The sequence below is a fragment of the Daucus carota genome, chromosome 4, assembly GCF_001625215.2.
Source record: "Daucus carota subsp. sativus chromosome 4, DH1 v3.0, whole genome shotgun sequence".
NCBI classification, from domain to species: domain Eukaryota; kingdom Viridiplantae; phylum Streptophyta; class Magnoliopsida; order Apiales; family Apiaceae; genus Daucus; species Daucus carota.
In genome coordinates, this window is record NC_030384.2 from 44,232,703 (window position 1) to 44,259,759 (window position 27,057).

Genomic DNA, 27,057 nt, shown 5'->3' on the forward strand with positions numbered 1-27,057 from the left:
TGATATTTTATAAAAAATTAAATAAATATATTTATATTATATTTTTATTTTGAAAAGGATAAAAAAATTTAATATTGATTAGACGATCAAAACATCTAAAAATGTGTGTAAAAATGAAATTATTTATATACCGTCTGTAGTAGTACTCTACTTTGTTCTTAATATTTTTTTATCATAACAAGATGCAAGATTATTAAAAACTAGCTTTTCTTGCCCGCGCTCCGCGCACGGGTGTCTTGATATTGTAGTTGTTTTTCGTGACGTTGTGAAATAATTTTATAATTATAACAGAAAATCAAACCATCATATAATCCCAAATTAAAAATTAAATTAAATAAAATGCCATTTAAAATCAACATAGTCCGGATGAAAAGCTCATAGTTTATAAAGGACTTCAGCTTAATCTCAAATACTTTATTACATTATTGTTTCATAAAAAATATAAATATTTCAGTATGATTATTCAGCTATCTTAGAGATGTTATAATCAGAGATCCAACAGTGATACATATTTATCATGATTAAGCCTAGAATGACATAAAAAATTTATAAATTATTCTCGTATTGTTTTGAAATCAAATATACAATTATATGATTCCGTGTGAATGATGAGCAAATTAAATAAATATCTATGTCTCATACTATATACCGCACTCAAACTTGGTTTAACATAGACTTTCGATGCCAGTGTGTTGATAAAGCTAATATCTCCTATAATTGTATAAATTTTCATCAAATAGATTTGGGAATTAAATGTATTTAGATGTGTATATAATTGAGCCGAATGAAAATTTTGATCTAACCCACATATTTGAACCTTCATACATACTTTCTAGAACCAAAATCACCGGTATTTCTAAATCGTCTTGATAAATATGAATCGCAGATATAACTTGATATCTAAAGGTTGATTTAGTACTTCATCAATATATTTCACAGGAATATAATCAGCAAATATTGTGATATACTAAAACGAAAGATTACATATGGTTTAACAAACTTCGTTCAAAAAAACCATATGAATATACTTCGTCAATGATATGAAAACATCAGACTTATCACCCATCGTTTTTTCATGCATTATATCTGTATTAGTCTTACAGTTCTTATTTTGAGCAAGTCGAGTTAGACCGTAAGCTCCTACTCCGGAGATAGTTGAAGAAACAATTTCACAACCAGGTGGTTTGGTATCCTTCCATGGTCTTCCTTTCTTCCATGGGAGTACAGACAAATTTTTCAGTTTTTCATATCGATTATCAGCCAAGAAATTTAGGCATGTTGTTCTGTGTATTACTCAAAATACATGGTTTGTATTTCATCAAGTATTCAGAGATGACAATTAGATGGCAATCGGGTCGGGTCGGGTTTCATGAAATTCATTTCGGGTCGGATCGGGTTCGGATATTAAAATGTAAAATCCAAATCCAATCCGTCGGGTTTTTTCGGGTTCCGGATCGGATTCTGGTTTCAGTCGGATATCTTTAAAAAATATTTAAAAATGAAAAAAATTATAAACTTGTCAAAATTATGATAATTAATGTATTTTTTTTTCAAAATTAGGATTATTTGATGATATTTATTTGTTTAATTTAGAATAATATAAGCTTAAACCATATTCTTTTTTATTATTACCAACCATTCAATTTATCAATTATAATAAATTTATATAAAATATGATTATACTTGAATTATGTGATATAAGACGGTAGATCAATTTTTTTAAAATTAATTTATTTAATACCCTCATATCATTTAATAACTTATTTTATACATAATATTAGTGATGAAGTATTTGTCTTGAATAGAAACCCTTATTCATTTAACCTAATTTACTAATATTGAGATTATATTACATTCATTAAAAAAATTAAATAACATATGTTATATATATGAGTTATGTTCAAAAGAGAACCATTAGATAGATATACTATAAAATAATTTAATATGAATATACTATAGTGTATAAATAATATGTGTGTGTGTGTGTGTGTGGGTTCGGGTTTTTTTTCGGATTTCGGGTTCAGATCTGGTTTGGTTCTGATTTCGGATTCCGGATCGGGTTTTGGATCGGTAAAGGTCATATCCAAATCAAAATCCCAAAAAATCCGGGTACAAAAATCAAATCCAAATCCAAAAAATCGGGTTCGGTATATTCAAAAATTTGGATTTCGGATCGGGTATCCGTCTGATCGGATTATTTTGCCATCTCTCTTGATGCAGTACTTCATCAATATATTTCACTGGAATATAATCAGCAAATATTGTGATATACTAAAACGGAAGATTACATATGGTTTAGCAAACTTCGCTAAAAAAAACCAGATAAATAAACTTCGTCAATGATATGAATACATCAAACTTATCACCCATCGTTTCTTCATGCATTATATCTGTATTAGTCTTGCAAGTCGAGTTAGACCGTAAGCTCCTACTCCGGAGGTACTTGAAGAAACAATTTCACAACCAGGTGGTTTGGTATCCTTCCATGGTCTTCCTTTCTTCCATGGTAGTACAGACGAATTTTTCAGTCCTTCATATCGATTATCAGCCAAGAAATTTAGGCCTGTTGTTCCATGTATTACTCAGAATACATGGTTTGTATTTCATCAAGTATTCAGAGATCATAATATAAAACACTGATTAGTTATCTCAATTATATACAAGAGGAAAGTTCTATGGAGACCGCTATTTCATCGGAGACCTCGGAGACCATGTATGTTCAGCAATCAAAACACTATAAAATACATTATTTTGTAAAATATGTTCTACAAATATCATGTATTCACTAAAATTGTTGAAGATTATCTATGTTTAATAAGTAGATAATGTATGTTCTGCAAGTTGAACAAATGTTCTGCAAACTAAACATATTTCATAGAACAAAACATTTTGTAATGTTCCACGTGTAACACTTATATGATATTCAAGATTTTAAATGAAATAATGATTTCGTATAACATGATTTGTAAAATTATACGTTTTGCAATGTTTTTATGAAATATTTTACTTGCAGAACATATGTGGTCTCCAGGTCTCCAGAAAAAATATGGTCTCCATTGAACTTAACTCTTATATACAAATGCTATAATGTATGCATATATTAAGGGATAGTCAACGTAAGATTATAATTGATTCACTTCATTTGACCTAAATATAATCTTTCTAAATATATATATATATATATATATATATATATATATATATATATATATAATATATTTGTCTTTTATTAAAAATATATAAAGATTTCATCTCTACACTTCATTTGATTAATAGTTAAATAAAATTAAGACGTCTTTAATAGAGAAATAAACTAATTATATCATTTCTAATCATATATGTTACATAAATGAATAAGATATTAAATCAGTAAATTGGAATCACGGATTATAATTAATATACTGAGATCTTAAACCGCATTAAAAAATGGATACCCTATACTTAATTGAATGTAAATGTTTCTTAAATTTAAGGGATACGCTATATTTAAATTTACATGGTACACTTTAATTTTTAAAGCAATATCATACAAAAAATCTTCTAAAGTGTTTAATAAATGTTAAAATAAGTGAAAATCAAATTATGTTCGACTATGTATCTTTTTTTCTATGAATTATAGCAGTCTAAATCCATGAATCAGAAAATATAAAAAAATTAATATATAAAAATTTCATTATCAAGAACTAAAATTGTGGTGTTAAAAAGTGTTCCACTGATTAGGAATTATAACAAAAACTCTTGATTTGAAAATTAAATGTATTGAATATGGAAACCAATATATATTATACAAAAGAAGATTGTAATAATAACGGCCAATATCAATTAAATTAAATAAAATTTGACTATTTTTCCTTATTTACATATGGGTTATAGAAGGCTATACCCATGTATCCAAAAATTTAAAAAAGTCAAATATATAAAAACTTCATTATCAAGAGTTAAAATTATGAAGTGAAAAATAACTCTATTAATTTGAATTTATAGCAAAAAGTCTTGATTTGAATATTGAATATAATGAATATGGAAACCGCAAAATTTAAATAAAAAAATATTTTATTAAGTAATGTCAAAATCAGCGGCAATCAAATAATGTCAAGTATTTTATACCAATTCATTTGTTTGTAATTTTAAACATACATTTTATGACATAAGATATTTACGTGTTTGAATAATTTTTTAGTATTTGTAGGTAAAAATTATTAATATAATAATAAATTATAATAATAAATTATTATAAATTATTTTTGAAGTCATATTCTACATATTTGTAAAATTAAATTTCAATAATAAAAATAAATTATTAAATAATATAAAATTTTCAATTTCTCATATCATATTTATAAATCAGAAATTTAATTATACATTGATAAAATGAATAATAAGCCCAGTCAAAAATCTCTCCTACACTACTTCATTCTAAGGGCAATACAATTATTTCTCAGCCAGTCTGACATGCAAATGACCATCTTGCAAAGGGAATGATAAAACACACGTATATCATTATCAGTATATGAGGTTTATCAAGTTTTTTTTTTTTTTGTCATAGAGGTTTATCAAGTTATTATTACCACGTTTTGTCAAAAAAAAAAAGTTATTATTATCACGTACATACTGAAATTGACTCTATAGAAAAAATTTATCAATTCTTTTATATTATTTTCCTTTGGTACAAATGTCATAAAATAGTACAATATCAAAGTATCAATATTTTGTTTCCTAAAAAGAATATCAATACACCTCAAGAGGAATGTTTTTTTTGACAGAACCTCAAGAGGAATGTTAAATATATTATATCTAGAACTTAATGTTGTGTTTGGTTAGGATGAATAGAATAAAATGAGTATAAATAAAATAAAATAATAGAGTGGAGGAGGGAGGATTTTGAAAAAAAAAAATGAGAGAGTGCAAATTTTGGATGATAAGATTTGGGTAGAAAATAGGTATGATAAAAATGGACCATTCCTTCACAAAAATGGAGGGTTTGAGCTCGAACAAAAGGTGATAGGAATTGAATAGTCGATAGGAATGGAATGGTTGAATGAATGAAATTATTATACATTCAACTAAATTTTCCATTTTCATTCACCCCAACCAAACACTTTTCATATACATTAACTTAATAACTTGAATCATCGAGGCAAGGAGAGAATTTCATTAGTCAGTTGTGAAGGAAAACATATCATGTAAAGATAACTGGAACTGGTAAAATTTTACCAGGCATTGGCACTTGGAACCGGAGAATTCATTGATGGAGGTAAAGTATACAAACACATGAAACTAAGATAACCGGACAACCAGTCTCTCTGTTTTCAGTTATTGTGAAATCGCACAAGTCGGCCACTTTATACTTTGTTGGCAAGCAGTTGCAAACAAGATTTTATCTCCGAATGTGAGCAATAAAATCATCATATTCTCTTCGAGTGTCACCTCCTTCCGCCACTGATCTCCTGACTGCGCTGCCTAACTCCACCGCTCTCTTCCTCATCTCTTCTCCATCTCTTGACGCCATTAATCTTCTAACAGATTTCTCAATAGTCGAAGATTCTACCAGCTCATCCCGACGTGCCCAATCCTGCACCACTAGTCCAATTTTAAGAACCTTAGTCACCAGCAGGGCATTAAAGGGCTGATCAGAATGCATAGGCCATGTTGCTAAAGGCACTCCCATTGTTATACTCTCCATGCATGAATTCCATCCACAATGACTCATAAATCCCCCCGTTGATGCATGTGCCAAAATCTTCACCTGGGGCGCCCAGTCTCTTAGTATCATCCCCTGCCCACTTGATTCTATTCTTTCTTCGTATCCTTTTGGCAATTCATATACTCTCACATCTCCTGTAAATATGTCTCCTTTATCCGCGTCTCTCAGTACCCAAATGAATTTTTGTCCGCTGCTTTCCAACCCTATTGCAAGGGCATGGATTTGTTCGTCGGTTAAACAAGTTGTTGTTCCAAAAGAAACTAATATAACAGAATCCGGAGCTTGATTGTCTAGCCACTCCAAGCACTTGTCTTGGTGTTGATTGTTTGATGTATTGCATATCTGGACCGCATTGAGTGGTCCAATGGCCCATTGTCTAGCATTGACTTTGGCAAGTACATCAAGAAATGGAGCTTCAATAGCTCTACATGTGTTGTAGATTGCGCCTGAGCTGTATTTCTGGTGCTCCATCTGCCTATTAGTAAATTCCATGACTTCTGGTGGGGTAGTAGATTCAGTGGAAGGTATCTGTTGTAAAATCTCATCGTCAATCTCTTCTGGTTTTCCCACAATTGGCCAGATGTAACAGGAGAATATAAAGGATGAGGCGGGGTGAAAAGAGTAGGCCTCTCCATTCGGCAATGAAGCCAAGTCTTGAATGACTGAGCCCATTAGGTAGTCATGAATTACCACCACTCTTTTGGCGACGGGTGAGAGAGCAGAGAGGAGTCTAGCCACTGGCTCTCTGAGAAACATAGCAGCATCAAATGACGGTTGAAGGTGAGAAGGGAATTTGGTGGCGGTATGTGGGTTGGGAAGGGGAGATTCATAAGGAGGGGTTTCAAGTTCATGAAATTGTATCATCTTGTTGGAAATGGAAAGAGGATCCCACCCGTGGACTCGGGACTTTGCCTGGCGGGTGTGGGCAGTGCTGCTGACATAATGAACCGGAATTCTGTAAGAGGAGATATGGCGGGAGAGATGGAGGAGCTGATTAAGATGGCCTTGTGCTGGAAACGGCACCATCACTACTATAACTTCATGACTTTTTGTTGCTTCATCATAACTAGCCATTCTGATGACTGGAATCAGTTTCTTCCGCGGATACACTAGTAAAGTAGTAATCTGCACTACTTGACTTAGAATAGTGGGGAGTGTTTTATCTATCAGTTTTCGTACAGAGTGTGGATTTATGCATGTCAGACACGGCCAATGATCACAAATGTGGAGATAAGTTCATAGAAAAAGTGTCAACATGTATATTATTCTGGCATGCAAGTGATTTTGTTTTGTATGAAATGCAATTTGCAGAATTGACCGGGATATTATAAAATCTTCCAAGATTTCTAACTTTACATAATTAAATTAATCTAAAAAAGCATCAAAATTCAGAGACTAATAGAATTCATAAAGACAATCTGAATCGGGGGCGTCCCAAACAAAATACTTGTGAATAAATTTCTATGCCCACACGGAATGAAGTGGCCCATGAAACCAAACATGCGAATAGAACAAGTGGGTAAAAGCTTGAGACACCATGAACGGCCATGAGTATATCCGTCACTGATGCACTCAATTTCTTACTATTATAATTACCAATACATGACAGGTGATCCTTTAACTATTTAGTCATTTAGCTTAGGTTTGTATACTTAAGACTAATGATTTGTGCGGTTGGTTTATACTACTATTACCAGTAGTTCATAATTTGCAACGTAGATAAGCCGAGACAACTAATAAATAATAGTTTCAACAATGATCAGATTTCTGACATTATCAGCTTAGCTCGTTACACTTCTCTCTCTAGTCGTTACTCTTATACATTTTTTTATGCATGCATTCTTCTAGAGTAATACTTTCCAAGCAGGAACTCCATCCGCGGTGACTCATAAATCCTCTGGTTGAAGTGTAGGCCAAAATCTCCAACCGACGAGCCCAGAGCTGCTCTTGGGGTGCACTTGTTGTTTCTCTACAGAAGCGAACAACTCTGAGCTTTTTTTTTTTTTTTTGAAACTAACAACTCTGAGCTGAAACAACCTTCCACACGACCACACCTGGTATGTTGTTGCAGAATATGGTCGTCAGGCCTCCCAGTGAGATCCCAGTAGTAGGAAAAATAGACAAAAAATGAGCTTGTCTGAAAACTATAGGTCTCGGCGTTGGGTAAGGAAAGAAAATCTTGTACAACATAGGCCATTAGGGTGTCATGAATAGTAATTAGTTCACGAGCAGTTGCAGACCCAGATATCACCTCAAAAGCACAATTCATATTCCTTCATTACTGTGGTTGATTACACCCTGAAATTAATCCTTAGGAATTCATCACCATAGTCCATACTCACTTTTAATTTTTAACTGACTTCCTTCTGGTGTCAGTACATGGTCTCAGTTAATCTCTTACCTGTTATCAAAAGAATGTCCATCATGTTCATGTCTCACTGTAATAACATAAACTGAAGCATCTGCTCCTTTTTGGTCATCATACAATAGTCGGATTAATAGCCGGATTTTAGAAAACTGCTTTTTGTATATACAGTTGAAAATGGGCTCAAGCAATACAGAATTAAGTACTCTGTAATATAACGGATGAATTCTATTATTATTACAAAAATGTTATTTAATTATTAATTTTTGTATACAAAATGCAGTTAACATGTTTAAATTGATTTTACGATATGTATTATGTATATACCATAAATGGACTTTTTTTCATATAATAATAAAAAACAAAATTTTCCCTAAATAACTTCGGGCCGCAACTGCAAAATTATGATCAGGTAATTTATTGATAAAATAATAAAAAAAATATATTGATTTTCTAAGAATCGAGCAGCTCCATCTTCATCGCTGTTGCAAAACCACTCCGGCGTTCTAAAGGTTTGTGTCACTCTCTTCACCACTTCTATCTGCATAGGAAACTGACGATGTTTATCCAAATCAACTAATTTGGACTTCATATATCACATGTTCACGCTTCTCATCTCATTTTTAGTTTGCTTCTCGCTAGAGCGAAACTCTATCCGTGTATTATTGGCTTTGAAAATTTGTGGGTTCCACACTTTCTTTCCACAATCTCTGTAAGTCTAGGTTCAAATGATTACTAATTACTATTATTAAATATAATCTCACAATATAAGACAGGTGTAATAGCTCACTTGTCTGTTCATGTCTTGATTCTGAAGAGAGATGAAGATAAAGTATGCGAACATAGGAAACTAAGAGAATTGGATGGCCAGTCACTCTCAGTTTTCAGTTATTTCAATATCTCACAAGTAAGCAATTGAGGCCGGTTTTATACTTGCTTGGGAAGCAGTTGCTAAGAAGATTCTATCTATGAATGTGAGCAATGAAATCATCGTATTCTCTTCGAGTTTTCAGTCAATTGGTGAGCTTTTTTTGAAATCTGACTTCGTTGTATGTTTCTTCATCTCTCAACGATCAATTTGCATACTATATATGTTATATTTCGATGTGATTTTATTTTCTTAGACTTGATGACAGTGTTACATTGTGTATTATTGTCTTTGGATATTTGTGGCATTGTGGGTTTCATACACTCTCTTTTTGCTATCTCTGTGAATCTAGGTTCCATGTTGATTTTAACTATAAGCATACTTTACAAGATGTCTTTGTTTATTAGTCCAACACTCCATGGCTTAGGTATCTGTTACTGTTAGATGTACAAGTTATGATCAACATTTTTCTTGAATAGGGATTAATAGAGACATAGGTGTAAGAGCTCACCTGTGCATTTAAGTCTTTATTTTGAACAGTTATGAAGGTAAAGTATACAAATACATGAAACTAAGATAATTGAGACAACCAGTCACTCTGTTTTCAGTTATTTCGAAATTGCACAAGTTGGCCAGTTTAATACTTGTTGGCAAGCAGTTGCAAAGAAGATTTTATCTACGAATATGAGCAATAAAATCATCATATTCTCTTCGTGTATCACCTCCTTCTGCCACTGATCTCCTGACTGCGCAACCCAACTCCACTGCTCTCTTCCTCATCTCTTCTCCATCTCTTGACGCCATTAATTTTCTAACAGATTTCTCAATAGTCAAAGATTCTACCAACTCATCCCGACATGCCCAATTCTGTACCACTAGTCCAATTTTAAGAACCTTAGTCACCAACAAGGCATTAAAGGGCTGATCAGAATGCATAGGCCATGTTGCCAGAGGCACTCCCATTGTTATACTCTCCATGCATGAATTCCATCCACAATGACTCATAAATCCCCCCGTTGATGCATGAGCCAAAATCTTCACCTGGGGCGCCCAATCTCTCAATATCTTCCCCTGACCACTTGATTCTATTCTTTCTTCGTACCCTTTGGGCAATTCACATACTCTCACATCTCCTGTAAATATGTCTCCTTTATCTGCGTCTCTCAGTACCCAAATGAATTTTTGTCCGCTGCTTTCCAACCCTATAGCGAGGGCATTGATTTGTTCGTCGGTTAAACAAGTTGTTGTTCCAAATGAAACTAATATAACAGAATCCGGAGCTTGATTGTCTAGCCACTCCAAGCACTTGTCTTGGTGTTGATTGTTTGATGTATTGCATATCTGGACCGCATTGAGTGGTCCAATGGCCCATTGTCTAGCATTGACTTTAGCAAGTACATCAAGAAATGGAGCTTCAATAGCTCTACATGTGTTGTAGATTGCCCCTGAGCTGTATTTCTGGTGCTCCATCTGCCTATTAGTAAATTCCGTGACTTCTTTTGTGGCAGTAGTTCCACTGGAAGGTATCTGCCTTAAAATCTCATCGTCGATCTCTGTTGGTTTTCCCACGATTGACCAGAGGTAATAGGAGATTAGAAAGGTGGAGACGGGTTGAAAAGAGTAGGCCTCTCCATTCGGCAATGAGGCCAAGTCTTGAATGACTGAGCCCATCAGGAAGTCATGAATTACCACCACCCTTTTGGCGGTGGGTGAGAGAGCAGAGAGGAGTCCAGCCACCGGCTCTCTGAGAAACAAGGCAGCATCGAATGACGGTTGAAGGTGAGAAGGGAATTTGGTGGCGGTATGTGGGTTGGGAAGTGGAGATTCGTAAGGAGGGGTTTCGAGTTCATGGAATTGTATCATCATGTTGGAAATGGAGAGCGGATCCCACCCGTGGACTCGGGACTTTGCCTGGCGGGTGTGGGTAATGGTGCTGACATAGTGAACCGGAATTTTATAAGAGGAGATATGGCGGGAGAGGTGGAGGAGCTGATTAAGATGGCCTTGTGCTGGAAACGGCACCACCACTACTATTACTTCTTGAACTTTTGTTGCTTCATCACAACTAGCCATTCTGATGATCAGAATCAGTTTCTTCCGCTGATACACTAGTAAAGTACAGTAATCTTCCGTTCTTGAAGTAGAATAGTAGGATTGTTTATCTTTCAGTTTTTGTATAGAGTTTGTTTTATGCATATGTCACATACTGCCAATGATCACAAATGTGGAGATACTTCCTAGAAAAAGTGTCATCATGTATATTGTACAGGTATGTTAAATGCATTTTACAGCATGATATAATAAAAGATTTCTAATCATTTGCCCATATTATATATACCACTCCAGCATTTTAGCAATTTAATTCCCCCAATGCTCTGAATCGCCATCTGATATTTTTCATGAGTACAAATTCACAGGGCTGGACAGTGTCAACAAGCTTTTGTAATGTACAAACTCTTGTTATAAAATGAAACAATACTTGTGAATAAACTTGTATGCCCGGACGAAATGAAGTGGCCCATGGAACCAACATGTGAAAGAAACAGCTCGGTAAAAGTTGAGAGTTGAGACGTCATGGACGGCCATAAGTATATCAGTCACTGATGGCATGCTGTACAGTTCGGCACTCAATCTACCATCTTGCCAGGTACAAAACTTAGCAAAATAATATATATTCATGAACCTGTTGCATTGCATTAAGAACCGATTATTATGCACTTCCACCATAATCATCTAGTAATGTGAGCATTTTTTTAAGGATTGTAAGTTTTAGTAAAATGGAGTGGGTATATGCATTTGCCTAGAAGCTGCAATCAACTATGTCGTCTTTTGTTCACAGGTTTTGTTATTTATCTTTTCCGAAGACTTAGATGTTGATGTTGTGACTGCACGTCTGCAATTTGTTATTTGCTACTACGGTTTCCTCACGTATCAGAACAATAATACTGAGGATGGCTTGGTTATTTATAGCTGCCCTTCACGTATGACTGATGTTCATTGTTGCACATTTTACTGAAACTTTAATGAATTACTGCCAGTTACTAACTTCCTGTTTTATTTGACCCTTACATAACATTTTTCTTTTTTATAAAATTTCAACTTTATATTTTTATATAACACAATTTTAAAAATAATAAAATACATGGAAAATCCATGAAATCGATGCTTTTGGGACAGAAAAAGTGGTAATTGTATCATAATTTTAATTTTTATTTTATGTTTACTCGTATGATCAAATATTAAATTGCTGAAGTTCTTTTTTGTACTTAAATAATAAATATGTGAAATTATATTAAGGCCCTAAAAAAAATTGGAGGCCTTGAAAGAAATTATAGGCCCGCCATGAATAGGTGAAAAACTGCCTTTTCGCATCAACGAAAGAAGGCCCAAGTATAAGATGATAAATGAATGAGGGCTGGATCTGTAATAGTGTAGGCTTAAGCCCTTAGGCTACAGAGATATTTAAAAAGTATTTTCCTTTCTCCTGGCGGCTCTCAGGAGATCAATGCAATTTTCTTCGCGGAGGTCAGACAAAAAGTATAAAAAATTGTCAACTTTTTTTTCCTAAGTTCAATTTTGGAGAGTATAGGAAGGATTCAAACTTATTTTTCTGTTTAATATACATTTTATGAGTAAATTTAAGAAAATAAAGAAAGAGAAAGAAGGGTAAAATCTAAGTATATGTCATTCTTAAAAGTTAAATTTTAAAATGAGTTGATTGAGAATAAGAAATATATTATTTATGTTTAAATATCTTTACTTAGTATTTCTTCTTTCTTAGCCAATTGGGGAATATAAAAATGGAATAAAAATTATTAATTTCTTTTTTCTAGGTTCTATTTCTTTGTCTGAAGAACACAGTGCTAAGACTTGTCATTACTTTTCTATTTTTTGCTAAGTTCATTATGTGTGAAAATGAAATATTTGTGCACAAAATAGAGATTAGAGCATCTCCAACCATAGAGTACCCTTAGCTAGAATGTGAGTTGTCATACCATAATTAAAAATTATAGCCAACATCGTCAAAAAAGTACACTCCAACCACGCCCACCTGTTGTCTATAATTTTAGCCAACCTCCTATGGATGGCTAAATTTGTCGAACCTCTACAGGTCTGTAAGAAAATCTGTAGCAAGATTGCACATCATTTATTACCATATTGAACTGATATATTCTATTTTAACAATTTGAAATATTAATAACATACTACTTTTAAATTATAGCCAACCAAGATAACCAATACCATTGAAGCAAAATGTGTTACAGGTTCAGCAAATTTTACATAAAGTCTTACAGGTCCAATTTAGCCAACGATTATAGCCAACGCCGTTGGAGATGCTCTTAGGAGTTTATATTATCCCAGCAATTTGTGAAAATTCTAAAAACTGATAGCGCATAAATTAGATTCCTTTTATTTTTTTTCTTCCGACTTTAGGCATCTCTGAAACTGAAAGTCATTGGTATGCAAAAACAAAGCAGAAAGCGCGCAGTTTGTGACGAGCACGTGGATCAGCTGCTGCTGAGTGGCATTGGTAATACCACTTCCATTTTTGTAAAATCTTCTGTCCATGTCGCTGTGTCTTTATGATTTTTTTATAGCAGTAGTTGCCATGTCATGCCCAGCAGTTCTATTCGACAATTTCCCCACAATATCTTCAATTTTGTTCAAGGGTGGAAGACCAGTTATTGCCTAATTAAAGAATCTATGTTAGTCTAAATTGGTCACTTAAATTGAATTCGTAAGATATTTTGTTTTCATAATATTAGATTATATTTTAAGAGAAATATATTATTATTATTACATTGTTATTATTATTACATTTTTACGATATTTTATTTACAGGCATGATTCCCGATATTTACTGAAATTAAATTGGGGAAATATTACACAGTTCACAGAAAAGAAAAGGAAAAAAAAAAAAGAATAGTACAGTGGTATATGAGCTGGCCAGCCCAACTCCCAAGCAGCATGAAACAAGGTATCACAGCTGAACACGCCTTTACTTATCGCTTCCTGATATTGACAGTGCAAAACACGCTTGTAAGAATACTTTGACCACACAATAAATAATGAAAAATACATAAACCCAGCCAAACTGACCAAACTCCCCCGCTTCTGCCTTGTTTCCCTTCCAGCTTTCCATAATCATAATCATTACCAGCTCGATCCTTCAGACCAACTTGTATTAGTACCCTCCCTAATCACATTATTACATTTAGTAATTGACTTTATTACATTTTTACATGTCCACTTTGACTTTTGACCAGTCAAATTGACTTTATTTTGACTGAACTTTACATGTATCAGATAATTGAGAAAAATAATAAAAATTATATCAATAGAAAGTACATTTAGTGTATTTTAATACGCAACTTTCAGATTTTAAAAATAATGAGTAGATAATTTGTAATATTTAGTCAAAAATTGGTCAATTTGACTCCTCGAAATGCATAATGGACATGTAAAAGGGGACGGAGGGAGTATTAGACTAATCTCTTATTCTTATTCCATTCCGTTCCGCCAAGAAACCGATACACCAACCCTGAAGCAACAACTCAGCCACCACCTTTCCTCTATATATATTTCTCCCCGTAGCGGATAGTTCGCTGCAACAAAAATAAAAATTATTTGAAATGGTGCACTTTGAGAAAAGACACGTTCATGTACAGAAGGGAGAATCTGCTGTTGTGCTTGATTTACACAACTCTGAGGAGGAGCAAGAAGGAGTTCATCATGGCCATAGCAATAGGAAAATTATAATCAGGCCTAAAGTATTGTCACTTGTGTTTCTTTCACTTTTGGCTTGTACTCTTGTTCTTGCAACTAGCTTCTCTTTCTTCCCTTCTGCTCTTTCCCTCTCATGTAAGTAATCCCCTCACATCTTTCTGGTTGATTTATCTGGGCTGTCTTTATTTGGGTTTTCTTTATAATATATGTGGTTTGATTTCTTATAGTAGTGTTCCTGGGTTTTGCAGATTCACTTGCAGAGGTTGACAAAGTTGTTGTTAATGCTTCCCTTTGTTCTTCTGTCCCAGCTGGTAATTAACTATCCCTCCCCTGTCTTTTAAGTCTTAGAACTGATTCATCTAGTAATATGTATGCACAATTCTTTTCATCTTGTAGTTTTAGATTAAATAACTATTGAAAAGAGAACCACTATAGTTGCAAAAAAAAAAAAGGGGAAGAAAAGAAGTCAATTTTGAACCTCAATCTGTAGTTTTTGTTCAATTCAAGTATGAGCAGAGCGAGGGCGATACCATCTGACCTGTTATTGGTGTTTTCTGTTTGACTTGTAAAATATGTAGCATCTGATTTCTCTCTGCTATCTCCCTGTCCTCTGCTCTGCATATGAATTCCTCGTCTCTCTGGCATAATTGGCCGGATTGCCACATATTTTTTGTACAACAGTCATGTTCTGTTCTTGTTAGCATTTGTTGAACTATTTCCTAATTGTTTAGTTGTCAGCAGCAATTTTTTTTGCAAAATGATTACCTTCTAGTTGTTTGACAATACTTTTGACACAAAATTGTTATATATTTGCAGGGACTATATGTTGTGATAGAAGTAGTATCCGGTCAGATGTATGTATCATGAAAGGGGATGTTAGAACACAGTCTAAATCCTCTTCTGTTTTACTTTATGCATCAAAAGATACAACTGAGGACATCAGTCATGGGTCTGATCATCAGGTGAATCGAAAAGAAGAGCTTCAACATGAAAAAATTAAACCTTATACACGGAAATGGGAAGCAAGTGTGATGAACACTATCGATCAGCTAGACCTTATTTCCAAGAAACAAGACTCGGGTATTCATCACCATTGTGATGTTAAGCACGATGTTCCTGCAGTTTTCTTCTCAACAGGAGGTTATACCGGTAATGTTTATCATGAATTTAACGACGGACTTCTGCCTCTTTTCATTACTAGTCAGCATTTGAACAAGAAAGTTGTGTTTGTTATTCTTGAGTATCATGATTGGTGGATATCCAAGTATGCTAGTATTCTTGATCATCTATCTGAATATCCACCTATTGACTTCACTGGAGATAATAGAACCCATTGTTTCCCTGAAGCCATTGTCGGGCTAAAAATACATGATGAGCTCACAGTAGATTCTTCGTTGATGGATGCAAATGTATCAGTTAGGAATTTTAGAGACATTTTGGATCGAGCTTATCGGCCTCGGATTACAGATATTATTGAAGAGGAGAAACAAGAAGCTCAGTTGTTGAAAGAAAATTCTGCTTCACCATTGTCCACTGATCCACAAGAAGTGAGAAATGAGAAAGATGATAATGGTTTGAAGAAACCAAAACTTGTCATTGTATCCAGAAATGGATCCAGGGCAATTACTAACGAAGATTCTCTAGTGAAAATGGCAGAAGAAATCGGCTTTTTTGTGGAAGTTTTAAGGCCTAAGCCAGATACAGAACTGGCAAAGATCTATCGATCACTCAACTCCAGCGATGTCATGATTGGAGTACATGGTGCAGCCATGACCCATTTTCTTTTCATGAAGCCTGGCTCTGTGTTTATCCAGGTGGTTCCCCTTGGAACCAATTGGGCCGCAGAGACTTACTATGGTGAACCTGCAAAGAAGCTTGGTTTAAGGTATATTGGTTATGAAATCCTCCCGAAGGAGAGCTCACTATACGATGAGTATGATAGCAGCGATCCTGTTTTAAGAGATCCAGAAAGCATCAACATAAAAGGTTGGGAATTCACCAAGAAGATCTATCTTGACAGGCAAAAGGTGAAATTAAATCTTGAAAGATTTCGCAAGAGGTTGGTTCGTTCCTACAATTACTCAATTATTAAGAGGAACTTGGCTGTTCACCATCGATCTTAGTATCTTCTTCAACTTCTGTTAGATGTAAAAGCACTATATACCAGGCGACGTCTGTACAAATTAGTGATCTTGCCCATTTTTTGTACATTAGTAATGTTTTTTTCTCCCTTCTTGGTTTCTCATGTTGGTGAGCCAAGCATTCTTTCATTTATTAAGTGATCATACTGTTGTTTCAGTAGATACCCCTCCAGATGCAATTGTTGTCACTTCTTCACCTATTTTTTCAAGTGAATTTCTTGTGCTTTTATATTTAGAATTAAACAATCTGTTGCTTGTGTACATAATCAAATAGACTTTGAAGTAGGCGGTATTAATTAAGATCAAGAAGCAAGCCTCCTGAAATTGATAGTTCAAGGACAGGTCCAAGAAGAGTAAAAAAATCTAATATTCTAGAAACAAACTTCTAGAATGAAAAACCACAAGAAAGGTCCAAAAAGTGTGAAAGACAGTGAATACTGAAGGAATGTTTTAGTTAAAGATCAAGCGAGGCAGGCAATTCCGGGGAGGAACCTTTGAATTTTCTTTTAATTATCACTGAAAAGGTGTAATCGTATTACAAGACATTCTAGCCTATTTAGGATTTTTTCTGGAAACATGTGGACTATTCCATAGCCAGCACAGGTACGTAAATCACACTCACTGAGCAATAATATGAGACCCAATGAGTGGAGACCCGACCCCCTTTTAATTATCACTATAACAGAATGAAATGTCAGGAGTACTGGTTAATTATTTTTTGCGTTGTAAATACAATGTTGGCTGTAATTCTGAAAACTAAAAAAACAAAGCTAAACTTGAAAAATATTCTCCTTGTTTTTCTGGGCTACAAAAAAAGGTATTAGCTTCGTCCTGCCTATTGCTACCTTGGCTAATTATAGTTCTACAAGGCAAATACACCAGCAATAGCAATGCCACAGTTGACAAAATTGTGCCCCATCTCATGTACCAGCATGTCAGTAGTATGCTTCGAGCTAAAGCACTTTCTGCAGTCTTTTCATAATTGTACAGGCCACTAAGAATCTAAAGCCAGCGTTTCGGCGACTTGGTAGAAGCGCGGACTGGAGGGGGTGAAATGGCGCGGGATGAACCTGTGGGAATAACAGCTTTAGAAAATAGAGTCAAGATCTTGCATGTGGCGAACAAAAATACCAACATTTAAAGACATCAAAGTAGGTATTGTGGTTGAGGCTTGAAATGTGAGTTCATCTGGCACTTACTAAAGCCATTTAAATTGACTCCAACTGAGGTTGTACTTGACATGTTTGGGCACTGTGTCCCACTCAGTGACCGTCTTCTCAGTGTCCTTGCATTGCCCGAAGTTGGCGACTTTATGTTAAGACTTCCATCTGCTTTTATTAGAGGTGTTTCCTTCTGTTTATGTTGGTTCCTGTACATTCACACGAGTCAGAAGCATTTTTTTATAACAGATTTAAAAAAATTATGATTAATAGCACGTAATTGTTATCAAGAAATTATAGCTCGGATTATGGAGCAGCAGCATACCTTTTCTCAGAGCCATTGATCAATCTCCCGATGGCCCGAAGCGATTTCCTTATATGAGATGCTTTTCCATTTGCAATAGCTGTCGTGCTAGTTGTCTGCGACTCCAAAGGAGTCACCAAGTCACCTTTGGCAAAGACAGTTGGCTCAGGTGTTTTGGGTAATTGAAGTGAAGGAACTTTAATTTCACTTCCACCTCTTGCTACTTGATTATTATAAACAGCATTTACAGTACTCCTCGGAGCCATTTGACGAGATACATCAAGTGTAGAATCAACATGACTAGGGAACACTTTTGGCTTGGAAGCTGCCTGAGGTGCACCAGTCCTCTCTAAATTAGCGGAGTCTTTGTTCACATATCTTGGACCTTCCAAACTTAGTCTTCTTGTTCGACTTTGCATGGAAGGAGTTTTAAGCACCTTTTTGTCTTCCAAATATGCTGTCTTCCCTTTTTTTGTTGTGCTGCAATTTTCGACGCTAAGCCTCCGAGGACGAGGAGGAGTTCTCTCAGCATTTGCTTGACCTTTCTCCAACACATAATTTGTTCCCTTAGGTCCAGTTTCCTTTGCTTTCTCCAATTTAACGACACTGGAAGTTCCGATACTTAATCTGCGGGCGCGTGGTGATTTCTTTATTGTTGGGGTGTAGCGATTCTCAACCTTCAACCCTCGAGGCGGAGGAGTTATCTCAGCAGAAGCACCAGGTAACAAGGGACTTGTTTCTTTGGTTCTATTTGCAAGAGCTTTCTCTCTTCTAATTGTATTAGAAGTTTCAATACTCAGCCTTCTAGGACGCAATGGGGTTTGGTTGGTTATTAATTTAGGCTTATCTGAAGGTGATCTGTTTTCCTTGAGAATGTTAACTACTGAGCTCTGCCTATTCCTCTTAGACAATGCCTTTTTGAGGCTCTCAAGCTGCAAAATTTCAGGAAAAAAAAAAGTCATGATCATGAAAAGTTTGGTCAGATCATTTAGCAACAACAAAGCTTGCTCAGATCATGTCCCAGTTCGACTCTTATCTCAAATAAACTCATAAAGTCATCAGTTAAAATTAATGAACTTATTCACACAAGAGGATGATCACCTGGGGGGAAAAAAAGAAACTTGTGTGACGAAAGAAGAACTCATTTATTATCAACACAAGCATCAACATATGTGCCTTTTCATCAGGCATAAACACAAGATGCTAAGAAATAATATGGTAAAAAGCAAGCAATCTTAAATATACAAATTGCTAAAGCCAAGAAGATTTTTTTATTGCCAGTTCTTATGGCTTTAACACAGCTCAGGCTCTATAATAAGATTAAAGAAGCATGTCCCGACACAGGTCTTTGATATTTAGAGCGGGATACCTCTTTCCGAAGCTCTGTTTCCTCTGCACTAACATCAGCAACCGCCAAAGTTTTTTCAAGTCCTGTTATAATCATTTGTGTCAGCATATAACCTAGGTAATATATAAATAAATTTGATTTTTTAGAAAAAACTTTTAACTTCTACGATCATCAAGTCGCTGACTGATGATGCATAGCCGCAATTTATTAAAGATTTTATAAATGATTTTAATTATCAGTAGAGAACTTTAATGAGTTTATATTTATCTAACCTTTCAGATCCTGAACCTTATTATGCAAGTTTATGTTCTCTTTCACAACCTTATGATATCTGAGAGCTGCTGCAGACATATCTTGCACATGAGTCTCTGGCCAATTGTAAGAAAGAAAAACGTTATTACTTTCGAGAGTATCCTGTGCAATTGCACAGCCAGTGGCTACTTTCAACAATAAAATATGCACACATTTTCTCATTTAACATATTGGTTGTAAGACATCCAATTCTCTAATATTCAGTACACAGCAAGCGTATGCACATCATTCCCCAAATATTAGCATGAGCCATCATTCTTTCATATATTGTACGTCCTAACTATTATGTGCAACTTGCAGTGCATATAAATTTCCGGTATGATGAAGTTAAATGTTGCATTTTTAGATGCTCAACACCAATGGGGTTTACTGTAATGTTATGATGAAGATACTTAAACAGTTTGTGGCATACCCAGTTGTTTCATGTCTGTTTGCAATTGGGACTGCAAGCCTTCAAACTCCTTCTTTGTTCTTGACAGCAATGACTTAATTTCCTGCAGGACAATGATTTTTATTGATAATGCATCAAAGAGAGAACAACGCAATCAGGTACATTTTAGCTACTGTAGACAGAATCAACTAATAATTTAAATGCCAATGTTGAACAGAAGTTTCCAATCTCAATAGTTTGAATTTGTTTCAAAAACCAATATAATATCTACGACACAAACAAATGAATAGAAATGTAAAATCACAGAAATGCATTAAATAAATAGCTTACTGAAAGTTCATTTTCTTGCATCTTGAAAATCATGTGATGATTGCAGTAACCTTTGTTTGAGCAAGCTCTGCAACACTGCAATTACAAAGAAGTGTGGCACAACTGAATCAAATCATTTTGACTCCGAAAATTTTTATTTGCAGTAAGAAAGGTTAAAAATGGACCAAATGGTCATGCTAACTGAACATGATGATGAAGCACTTATAGATCATAATCAAAGTATCAATGAAACATACAAACAAATTCAATTATGGAGGAGGCGGAGGGGGGGGGGGGGGGGGGGGATGCTGTGAAGTTAATCGAAATGTTTTATACAGGGTGTGCGCCTATTGTGCAAAGGACAGAATCTACTATATCAGATAAAACTGGAAGAACTGGGCAGATGGGACGAAATAAGAAAATGTAACAGCTGCGATGTTTGTGCGTCATACTTCAAATATCGTGTAGGAGTTCAATATACACTTCATATGAAAGACAAGTAGAACAAGTGATCATAACAATTTAGAATTTCATTAATTTGCAATTGACTCTACTTTGTACTCGTGAAGCGTGGGTGAGATCATAAATCTCATAAAGCATTTTCTTTTGGCACTATATTAAATAGAAGGAATGAAAGTTGGTAAGAATCAAAACCACAAGAATTAATGAGATATTTTACTAAAATTACCTTCCTGTTCCCAAGAACTGAGGAGTTTTCCGTTAATGTAGTTCTTTTTGAGTGTGTGATGGAGTTGCATTCTTCTGCTGAACAATCAACTAGGGCTGGCTTCACCTGGTCAGGAAAATTAAATTTTGAGTTTAGGGAAACATATCTATCAAACAAACATATAAAATGCAAGTAGAATATAAGAGACTCAAATGGCAGTTCATTGCTCAACTTGATAGTCTATCCACCTACATATACGACTAGTTGTTTCATTATAAATAAAATGCTGGCAAGGGGACTGGAACCTGCAACCAGGTTTTAAATTAGCCAGCCGGGGCAGCCAATGTTTACACTGCTATTTGGCAAGACTTGCACAGTTAACACTGTACAACTAGGTATTGACATGCACGTCTACATTCTTCACTTGCTGCATGCTTCCAATAAACTTAAAACGGTTCATCAGTGTCCCGGCACTCGATATTACCAACTTGTTAAACTATTAATACTCACTTGGGCCACAATAACAATATCTACAATTTTGAGCTGCTTTTACACTAAACTTCAACTAGTGGCAAAGTCTCTCTGGCATCATTAAATGAAGACAAGAGAGAACAGATGTCCCCATCAAGCGTTATATTTACCCTTATCTACATGCAGAAATATTAGGCTCATTACTTTTTTATCTACATGCAGAAATATGAAACATAAATTAAGCTGCCTACCTCTTTATTTTACAATATAAATTTACTGAAAATGAAATTGCAATTAGTTATCTGCCCATCAACAAACTATATTAATATATAAGGGAAATCAAATCATAAGAGATTTGATCGATGTACTAATAAGAGACAGAAGAGTCATGTAAAGTCGAACTATCCTCAAATATAGACAACTGTTTTCCTGTTCCAGGCAAGAATTACACAATCATGCAAGAAAAGATCAATGCGCTGCTACAGTTTTCTTTCATTATGAACACACCTCTGTTAGCATGTTCTGAACTTGTCCTTCCAAACAGCTTGACATAGTCTGGCGTAATAAATTGATTGCAGACTGTAATAGAGTTGCGTCAGATAAAAATCTGTTCTTTCATATCTAAACCTACAAACATAATAATAAATGAAGAAATACCTGATTTCCACTGCGAAAGGAAGCAAGAAGGTTAGCATCTATGTTTTCCTTTTTATCTACCATACATTCAGCAAGAGCCGCAACCAATAAATCTGCAATATCCAGAAGATGGAAAAGGAACGGAGTAATTTAAAATACAACAAAGTAATATGTATAATAAACCAAGCCATCTGGGAAAGTTCATTAGATGTTTATTGTTTGTAAATCAGAGGATGGCCATATATTGGTTATCATTTTGTAGAGCAAAGAGAAACTGCACATCATCTTTTTCATTCAAAAATTGTACATCAGGAGAAAAGGATTTCATACCACAAGACAGATTCAGAACACTAATCATTTGTGTTTCACAAAGTTGTCCTTTTTACTCAACAAAGAATTTACCGGCCTGTATAGGCAATCAGTTTTCATTCACATATTTCTAGATCCAGAGAAAATGATTTTATACCACAAAATAGATTCAGAACACTAGTCATTCGTATTTCGCTAAGTTGTCCTTCACTCAATTAAGACTTTTTACCAGCTTTGCCTGGGCCGGGGGATTAATTTGTACAACTCACATCATATATTTCAGTACCTTCACCCAAAAATAACACACACTCTCGTACTGTTCGAACGTACCACCTTGCACAAACTTAAACCTCTTTAAAAAATAGCCATATTAGATACCTCATATGAATTCTATTTATATAGAATTTGAATTATATAGTATTTTAAAAACATTCAGCTAGGATGCAAACCAGTAAATGATCAATTAGATAAAGAAAGGTAACTAACCTTCAAGTTCCTGTGTTCCGCTCTCAGCAAATGTTTTTCTATTGCAGCTTGCATTCATATCTAGTCGCCTATGAGGGTCAGTAGAAGTTTCCTCTAAAACATGTGAGTGAATTTTACCCACATAATGCGTTACAAATGGGGATCTTTGAGGCTTTAATGATACATATTCTCCACCCCTCTGCTTCCTTTCATGGAAAACTTTAAGCTCTAAAATGCAATCAACGACCTTAGCTGATGATCCAGCCTCCAGATTGTCCTAATAACATACAAAAGTCAGTTTTCTGCATGAGTGATAGTAAGAAATTTTATAAATACTGATATCGTGTGTAACACACCCTTTCGAGGACAGGTGCTTCAAAAGTTGTTAATTTTAACTTTTCTGCCGCTACCAAAAAGTTCCTAACATTTTCAAAGTATTGATAAGCTGGCAATGGCTGGGAATCCCATTTTTGTGATTCTGACGGCAAGTGATTCTCGACAACCTAACATTAAATGCAAAACACCTCTCAATTAGTAAAAAATAGAAACCCTAGAAATTCAGTCATTCATATGCAACGATTACCCTAAACAAGTAAATTAAACAGATAGATAATATCGTATTTTTTACCTTTTGAACTGATCCTGGCTGAATCTTGTTAATTGCATTACAAAGAACCAACCCACTTCTCAAACAAGAAATAAATTCCCTTTCCGACGGCTGCTTAGATATTCCGAGAGGCCCGACTAGGCTCTCAAGCCACTCCTTCGCTTGGTACCGCCTCAAAGCTTCACATTCACATTCACAAATCAAACAACGAAATAACAAATTGGGTGAAATCATCATATTCCACACATAAGTTTGTGCCTAAACATGCAACTGTCATGTGTCTGTGATATGTGTGCGCACCACCAATTTCATCATAACAAACACACAAATCTTCAAATACAAATTGAATGAAATATCAAAGAAGATATTCAATTACATGAAATAAATGAATCAAAAAATAAATCTTGAAAAAACAGAAACAAAACAATTATTTTCTTAAGGAAGAGTAAAAAACCTGCTTCTTCAGCTTTTCTTCCAGCAAGATTCAATTCATGTAGCGTCTTTTTCACACAAATCTCCATCTTTAATCTTAATCAATCAAAACCTACGAAATTCACAAAACAAAAAAAATTTAAACAAACTATTTTTTTTTCAGCGCAAGATAAACCCTAAATTTCAATTTGGGGAAAAACAGTAATGATGAAAGAGAGAGGGGATAAAAGTACTCACTTAATTGTGTTATGTTCTTGATTGACAAACAAACAGAGCCTTAATTCTCTGGTTTGTGATGGAGAGTTTGTAACTGTAGAGATGATGCACTGTACTTGCTGTTTATATCTCTTTATTTAGGTTCGGATACGAACCTTAGGTTACGAATATGAACGTTACTTCTGTTCTCAATTCAAATAAGTGGGTCCCAGCTGGCAGTATTTCCATATTCTATATCTAGATTTATTATCCAAACGTAAAGCATGGTTTTAAATTACATAAGATCTCCTCAGATATCAGATATCAGATATTAGTAATGAACATTTAATTTGTGCAATTAGTGTGATTTTAGAATTATAATTTGAAATCGTCGAGTTTAATTAAACAGAGATTAAATCATTAAAAAATGAAGATGATGTCGTGCTTATGTAGTTTTTTCACTCCAATAATTAACGCATCTTATCTTAACAACAGTTTTAAACACTCTACATATTGTAACCGCAAAAGGAATATGAACATTCTGACTTGTACATGATCTCATGGTGAAATTAGTAATGTCACAGGATTAACTAAAGTAATGATGTTGATTCAAATTATATAAATAGTTAATATAACATTTTTTTTGATAAAAATAGTTTATATTGACATGTTACTATTAATTTATTACATATTTTTATATAAAAGGTAAATAATAAATATTGAAAAAACATTATAGTTCAAGGAAACAAGAAAATGAATAGCAAAAATTAATTACTATTACCTTATTTAATGTGATAAATAATACTTAATAAATACAATTTATTTTATTCGTTGCTCAATCAAATCTTCAACTTCATCAACGTACAATAAATTTCTCAAATATCTATATCGGTGCAAAACAGTTAATTTAATATGTCCAAAAAAATAAAGAAATCACTTACCGATCGACAACGAGCTTACACATTTCCAATAATCATAAATACACGTGTCCAATTTCTGCGGCATGCCCACAGTGTCAAACTTATGATATGTATAATTATTTGTTATAGCATGGGTCCGTTCGGGTTACAAATAGACAATTAATACAATTAGAATAAATTTTTTCAAAAGTTCAAAAAAAATATATAGTTGAATTTTGGGTTGAGAAGTTGCAAATTATTTTATTTAGAAATGAAAATTTAGAAACAATATACAAAAAATTGTATTTAAAAGTGACATATTTTATTCATGTCTTTCACCACCTCTTCCGGGGTATGATTAGACCTCTGCTACCTTTACGTTGACTGAGAACATGACCCAAACAATGTAGGACAAGGCAAGTCCTAAACTTACAAGTGTAACGAAAGTCACCACAGATAGGTTTGCATATGCTGAGATTGATTCTTTCAACATTTCTCATAACTCAAAAGTTATTGATACAAAATGAACTTGAAAAAAATTGTACCGAGTAAACTCTTTGTTTCCAGCAAGCTGACAAATATACACTTGCTTGTATGGTGCTTATTTCTTCTTTTTCGGCTACTTTTGACTTGGATGCTCACTACTTAGTGATCGACTATTTTGTTACTTTAAATCCCTTTACTGTGTTTAAATATATTTAAAATTTTATAATAACTCTTTAATTGAATTAATTTTAAAAAATAATTGAATTCAAAAGATTTATTAGATAATTAAATCAATTTTGTTGTATCATCAAAGTTGGAAAGTTCATCAGAAACTTCATTCAGGTTCTTGGCAACTTTATCGAAATTGCCCAAGTTCAAACTACTTTTTTGATAGTAATGGAATGACTACGATACAACTAGCTAGGATCTATAGCTGGAACTAGGTAAAACGAGTGGATCCAGAATTTTCGAGACTCGGAGATTCGTTTCCCATCATCGTATAAAATCTAATCTTATGATTCAGATGCTAAAATTTTGTTCTTCTACCATGTTTTTCCACATTAGGAAAAAAAATATTATGTAAAATAATGTAACCGACAAGCATAATACTTGCATCACATAACATTAATCAATTGAAGCGGTTATATGCAACTAAATTAAAAGAAACGGTTATATGAAAGTATACTAAAAGATTGTGATTGGGTCTCCAAGTCTTTAATTTCATATTGCTCTACATGTCTCTAACTTCATATTACTCTACATTATACCCAACTCATGATGTATATAAACATTAACATATTACAGTAATTAAGATAAAGCTAAACATCAACATATTACAGTAATTAAGATAGAGCAACATATCTAGAGTATTACACGGTCTTCTCAGACACCCGTGACTCTGTCCTAAAAAATACTGTAGACCATGCAAACAAGACAACTACTACATGTTTTCACCACAGAAAAGAGAAACCAGCCATCAAGATGAAGCAAGCATCACCTAACCTAATCCTAGACGTTAACACATTCTTGTCTTAATAAACATATAATGTAATTTATTCAATTTAATTCAAAGTGCGAGGCCTTCAACACTTTGGCATGTCAGAAATAATACTCATACTAAAGCTTTTTCAAATTATCTACACTTACCAGGCAGGAAACTAGTGAATTAGTAACACAAGCAATTAAGATAATGAAACTTGGTCGATAAACGCCAAAATTTGAAATCCCCAAAAATTTCACTGTAAAACTCTTGTAGAATTGA

The 27,057-nt window shown here is 34.2% G+C and overlaps 3 protein-coding genes across 4 annotated transcripts; 1 reads left to right on the forward strand and 2 right to left on the reverse strand.

Moving 5' to 3' along the window:
• Positions 1–5,187: 5,187 nt before the first annotated feature.
• LOC108217437 (uncharacterized) lies at positions 5,188–11,298 on the reverse strand. The gene is made up of 3 exons (XM_017390269.2): positions 9,613–11,298; positions 9,449–9,508; positions 5,188–6,925 (listed from the first exon to the last, which is right to left on the reverse strand). Exons 1-3 carry the CDS (start codon positions 11,131–11,133, stop codon positions 5,378–5,380), a joined length of 3,129 nt encoding a protein of 1,042 aa, XP_017245758.2. The 5' UTR covers positions 11,134–11,298; the 3' UTR covers positions 5,188–5,377.
• Positions 11,299–14,417: 3,119 nt separating this feature from the next.
• Positions 14,418–16,965, forward strand: LOC108215983 (xylan glycosyltransferase MUCI21). Its single transcript, XM_017388627.2, has 3 exons — positions 14,418–14,799; positions 14,913–14,975; positions 15,481–16,965. The coding sequence occupies exons 1-3, from the start codon at positions 14,571–14,573 to the stop codon at positions 16,785–16,787; spliced, it is 1,599 nt and encodes a 532-aa protein (XP_017244116.2). The 5' UTR covers positions 14,418–14,570; the 3' UTR covers positions 16,788–16,965.
• Positions 16,966–17,506: 541 nt separating this feature from the next.
• LOC108216712 (kinesin-like protein KIN-14L) lies at positions 17,507–24,578 on the reverse strand. 2 transcript variants are annotated; one of them, XM_017389546.2, is made up of 15 exons: positions 24,454–24,578; positions 24,239–24,328; positions 23,806–23,963; positions 23,534–23,680; positions 23,199–23,454; positions 22,425–22,516; positions 22,275–22,346; positions 21,318–21,422; positions 20,651–20,725; positions 20,342–20,423; positions 19,890–19,985; positions 19,639–19,700; positions 18,291–19,201; positions 18,005–18,174; positions 17,507–17,875 (listed from the first exon to the last, which is right to left on the reverse strand). In XM_017389546.2, exons 2-15 carry the CDS (start codon positions 24,303–24,305, stop codon positions 17,808–17,810), a joined length of 2,361 nt encoding a protein of 786 aa, XP_017245035.1. In that variant the 5' UTR covers positions 24,306–24,328; positions 24,454–24,578; the 3' UTR covers positions 17,507–17,807. The 2 variants fall into 2 exon arrangements, with proteins under 2 accessions (XP_017245035.1, XP_017245034.1); XM_017389545.2 differs by having other exon boundaries at positions 17,507–17,890.
• Between the last annotated feature and the right edge of the window lie 2,479 nt (positions 24,579–27,057).

Bases quoted from the DNA above. Each gene is read 5' to 3' on its own strand.
- LOC108215983 (XM_017388627.2), top strand. From the start codon at position 14,571: ATGGTGCACTTTGAGAAAAGACACGTTCATGTACAGAAGGGAGAATCT. The intron at 14,800-14,912 runs GTAAGTAATCCC...TGGGTTTTGCAG, and splicing joins TTCTGCTCTTTCCCTCTCAT to ATTCACTTGCAGAGGTTGAC. The intron at 14,976-15,480 runs GTAATTAACTAT...ATATATTTGCAG, and splicing joins TTGTTCTTCTGTCCCAGCTG to GGACTATATGTTGTGATAGA.
- LOC108216712 (XM_017389545.2), bottom strand. From the start codon at position 24,305: ATGGAGATTTGTGTGAAAAAGACGCTACATGAATTGAATCTTGCTGGA. The intron at 22,517-23,198 runs GTTAGTTACCTT...TGGATATTGCAG, and splicing joins CGGAACACAGGAACTTGAAG to ATTTATTGGTTGCGGCTCTT. The intron at 18,175-18,290 runs GTATGCTGCTGC...GTGAATGTACAG, and splicing joins ATCAATGGCTCTGAGAAAAG to GAACCAACATAAACAGAAGG.
- LOC108217437 (XM_017390269.2), bottom strand. From the start codon at position 11,133: ATGCATAAAACAAACTCTATACAAAAACTGAAAGATAAACAATCCTAC. The intron at 9,509-9,612 runs TAAAATCTTCTT...CAATTATCTTAG, and splicing joins TTATTGCTCATATTCGTAGA to TTTCATGTATTTGTATACTT. The intron at 6,926-9,448 runs GTGAGCTCTTAC...TATCTCCACATT, and splicing joins ATAAAGACTTAAATGCACAG to TGTGATCATTGGCCGTGTCT.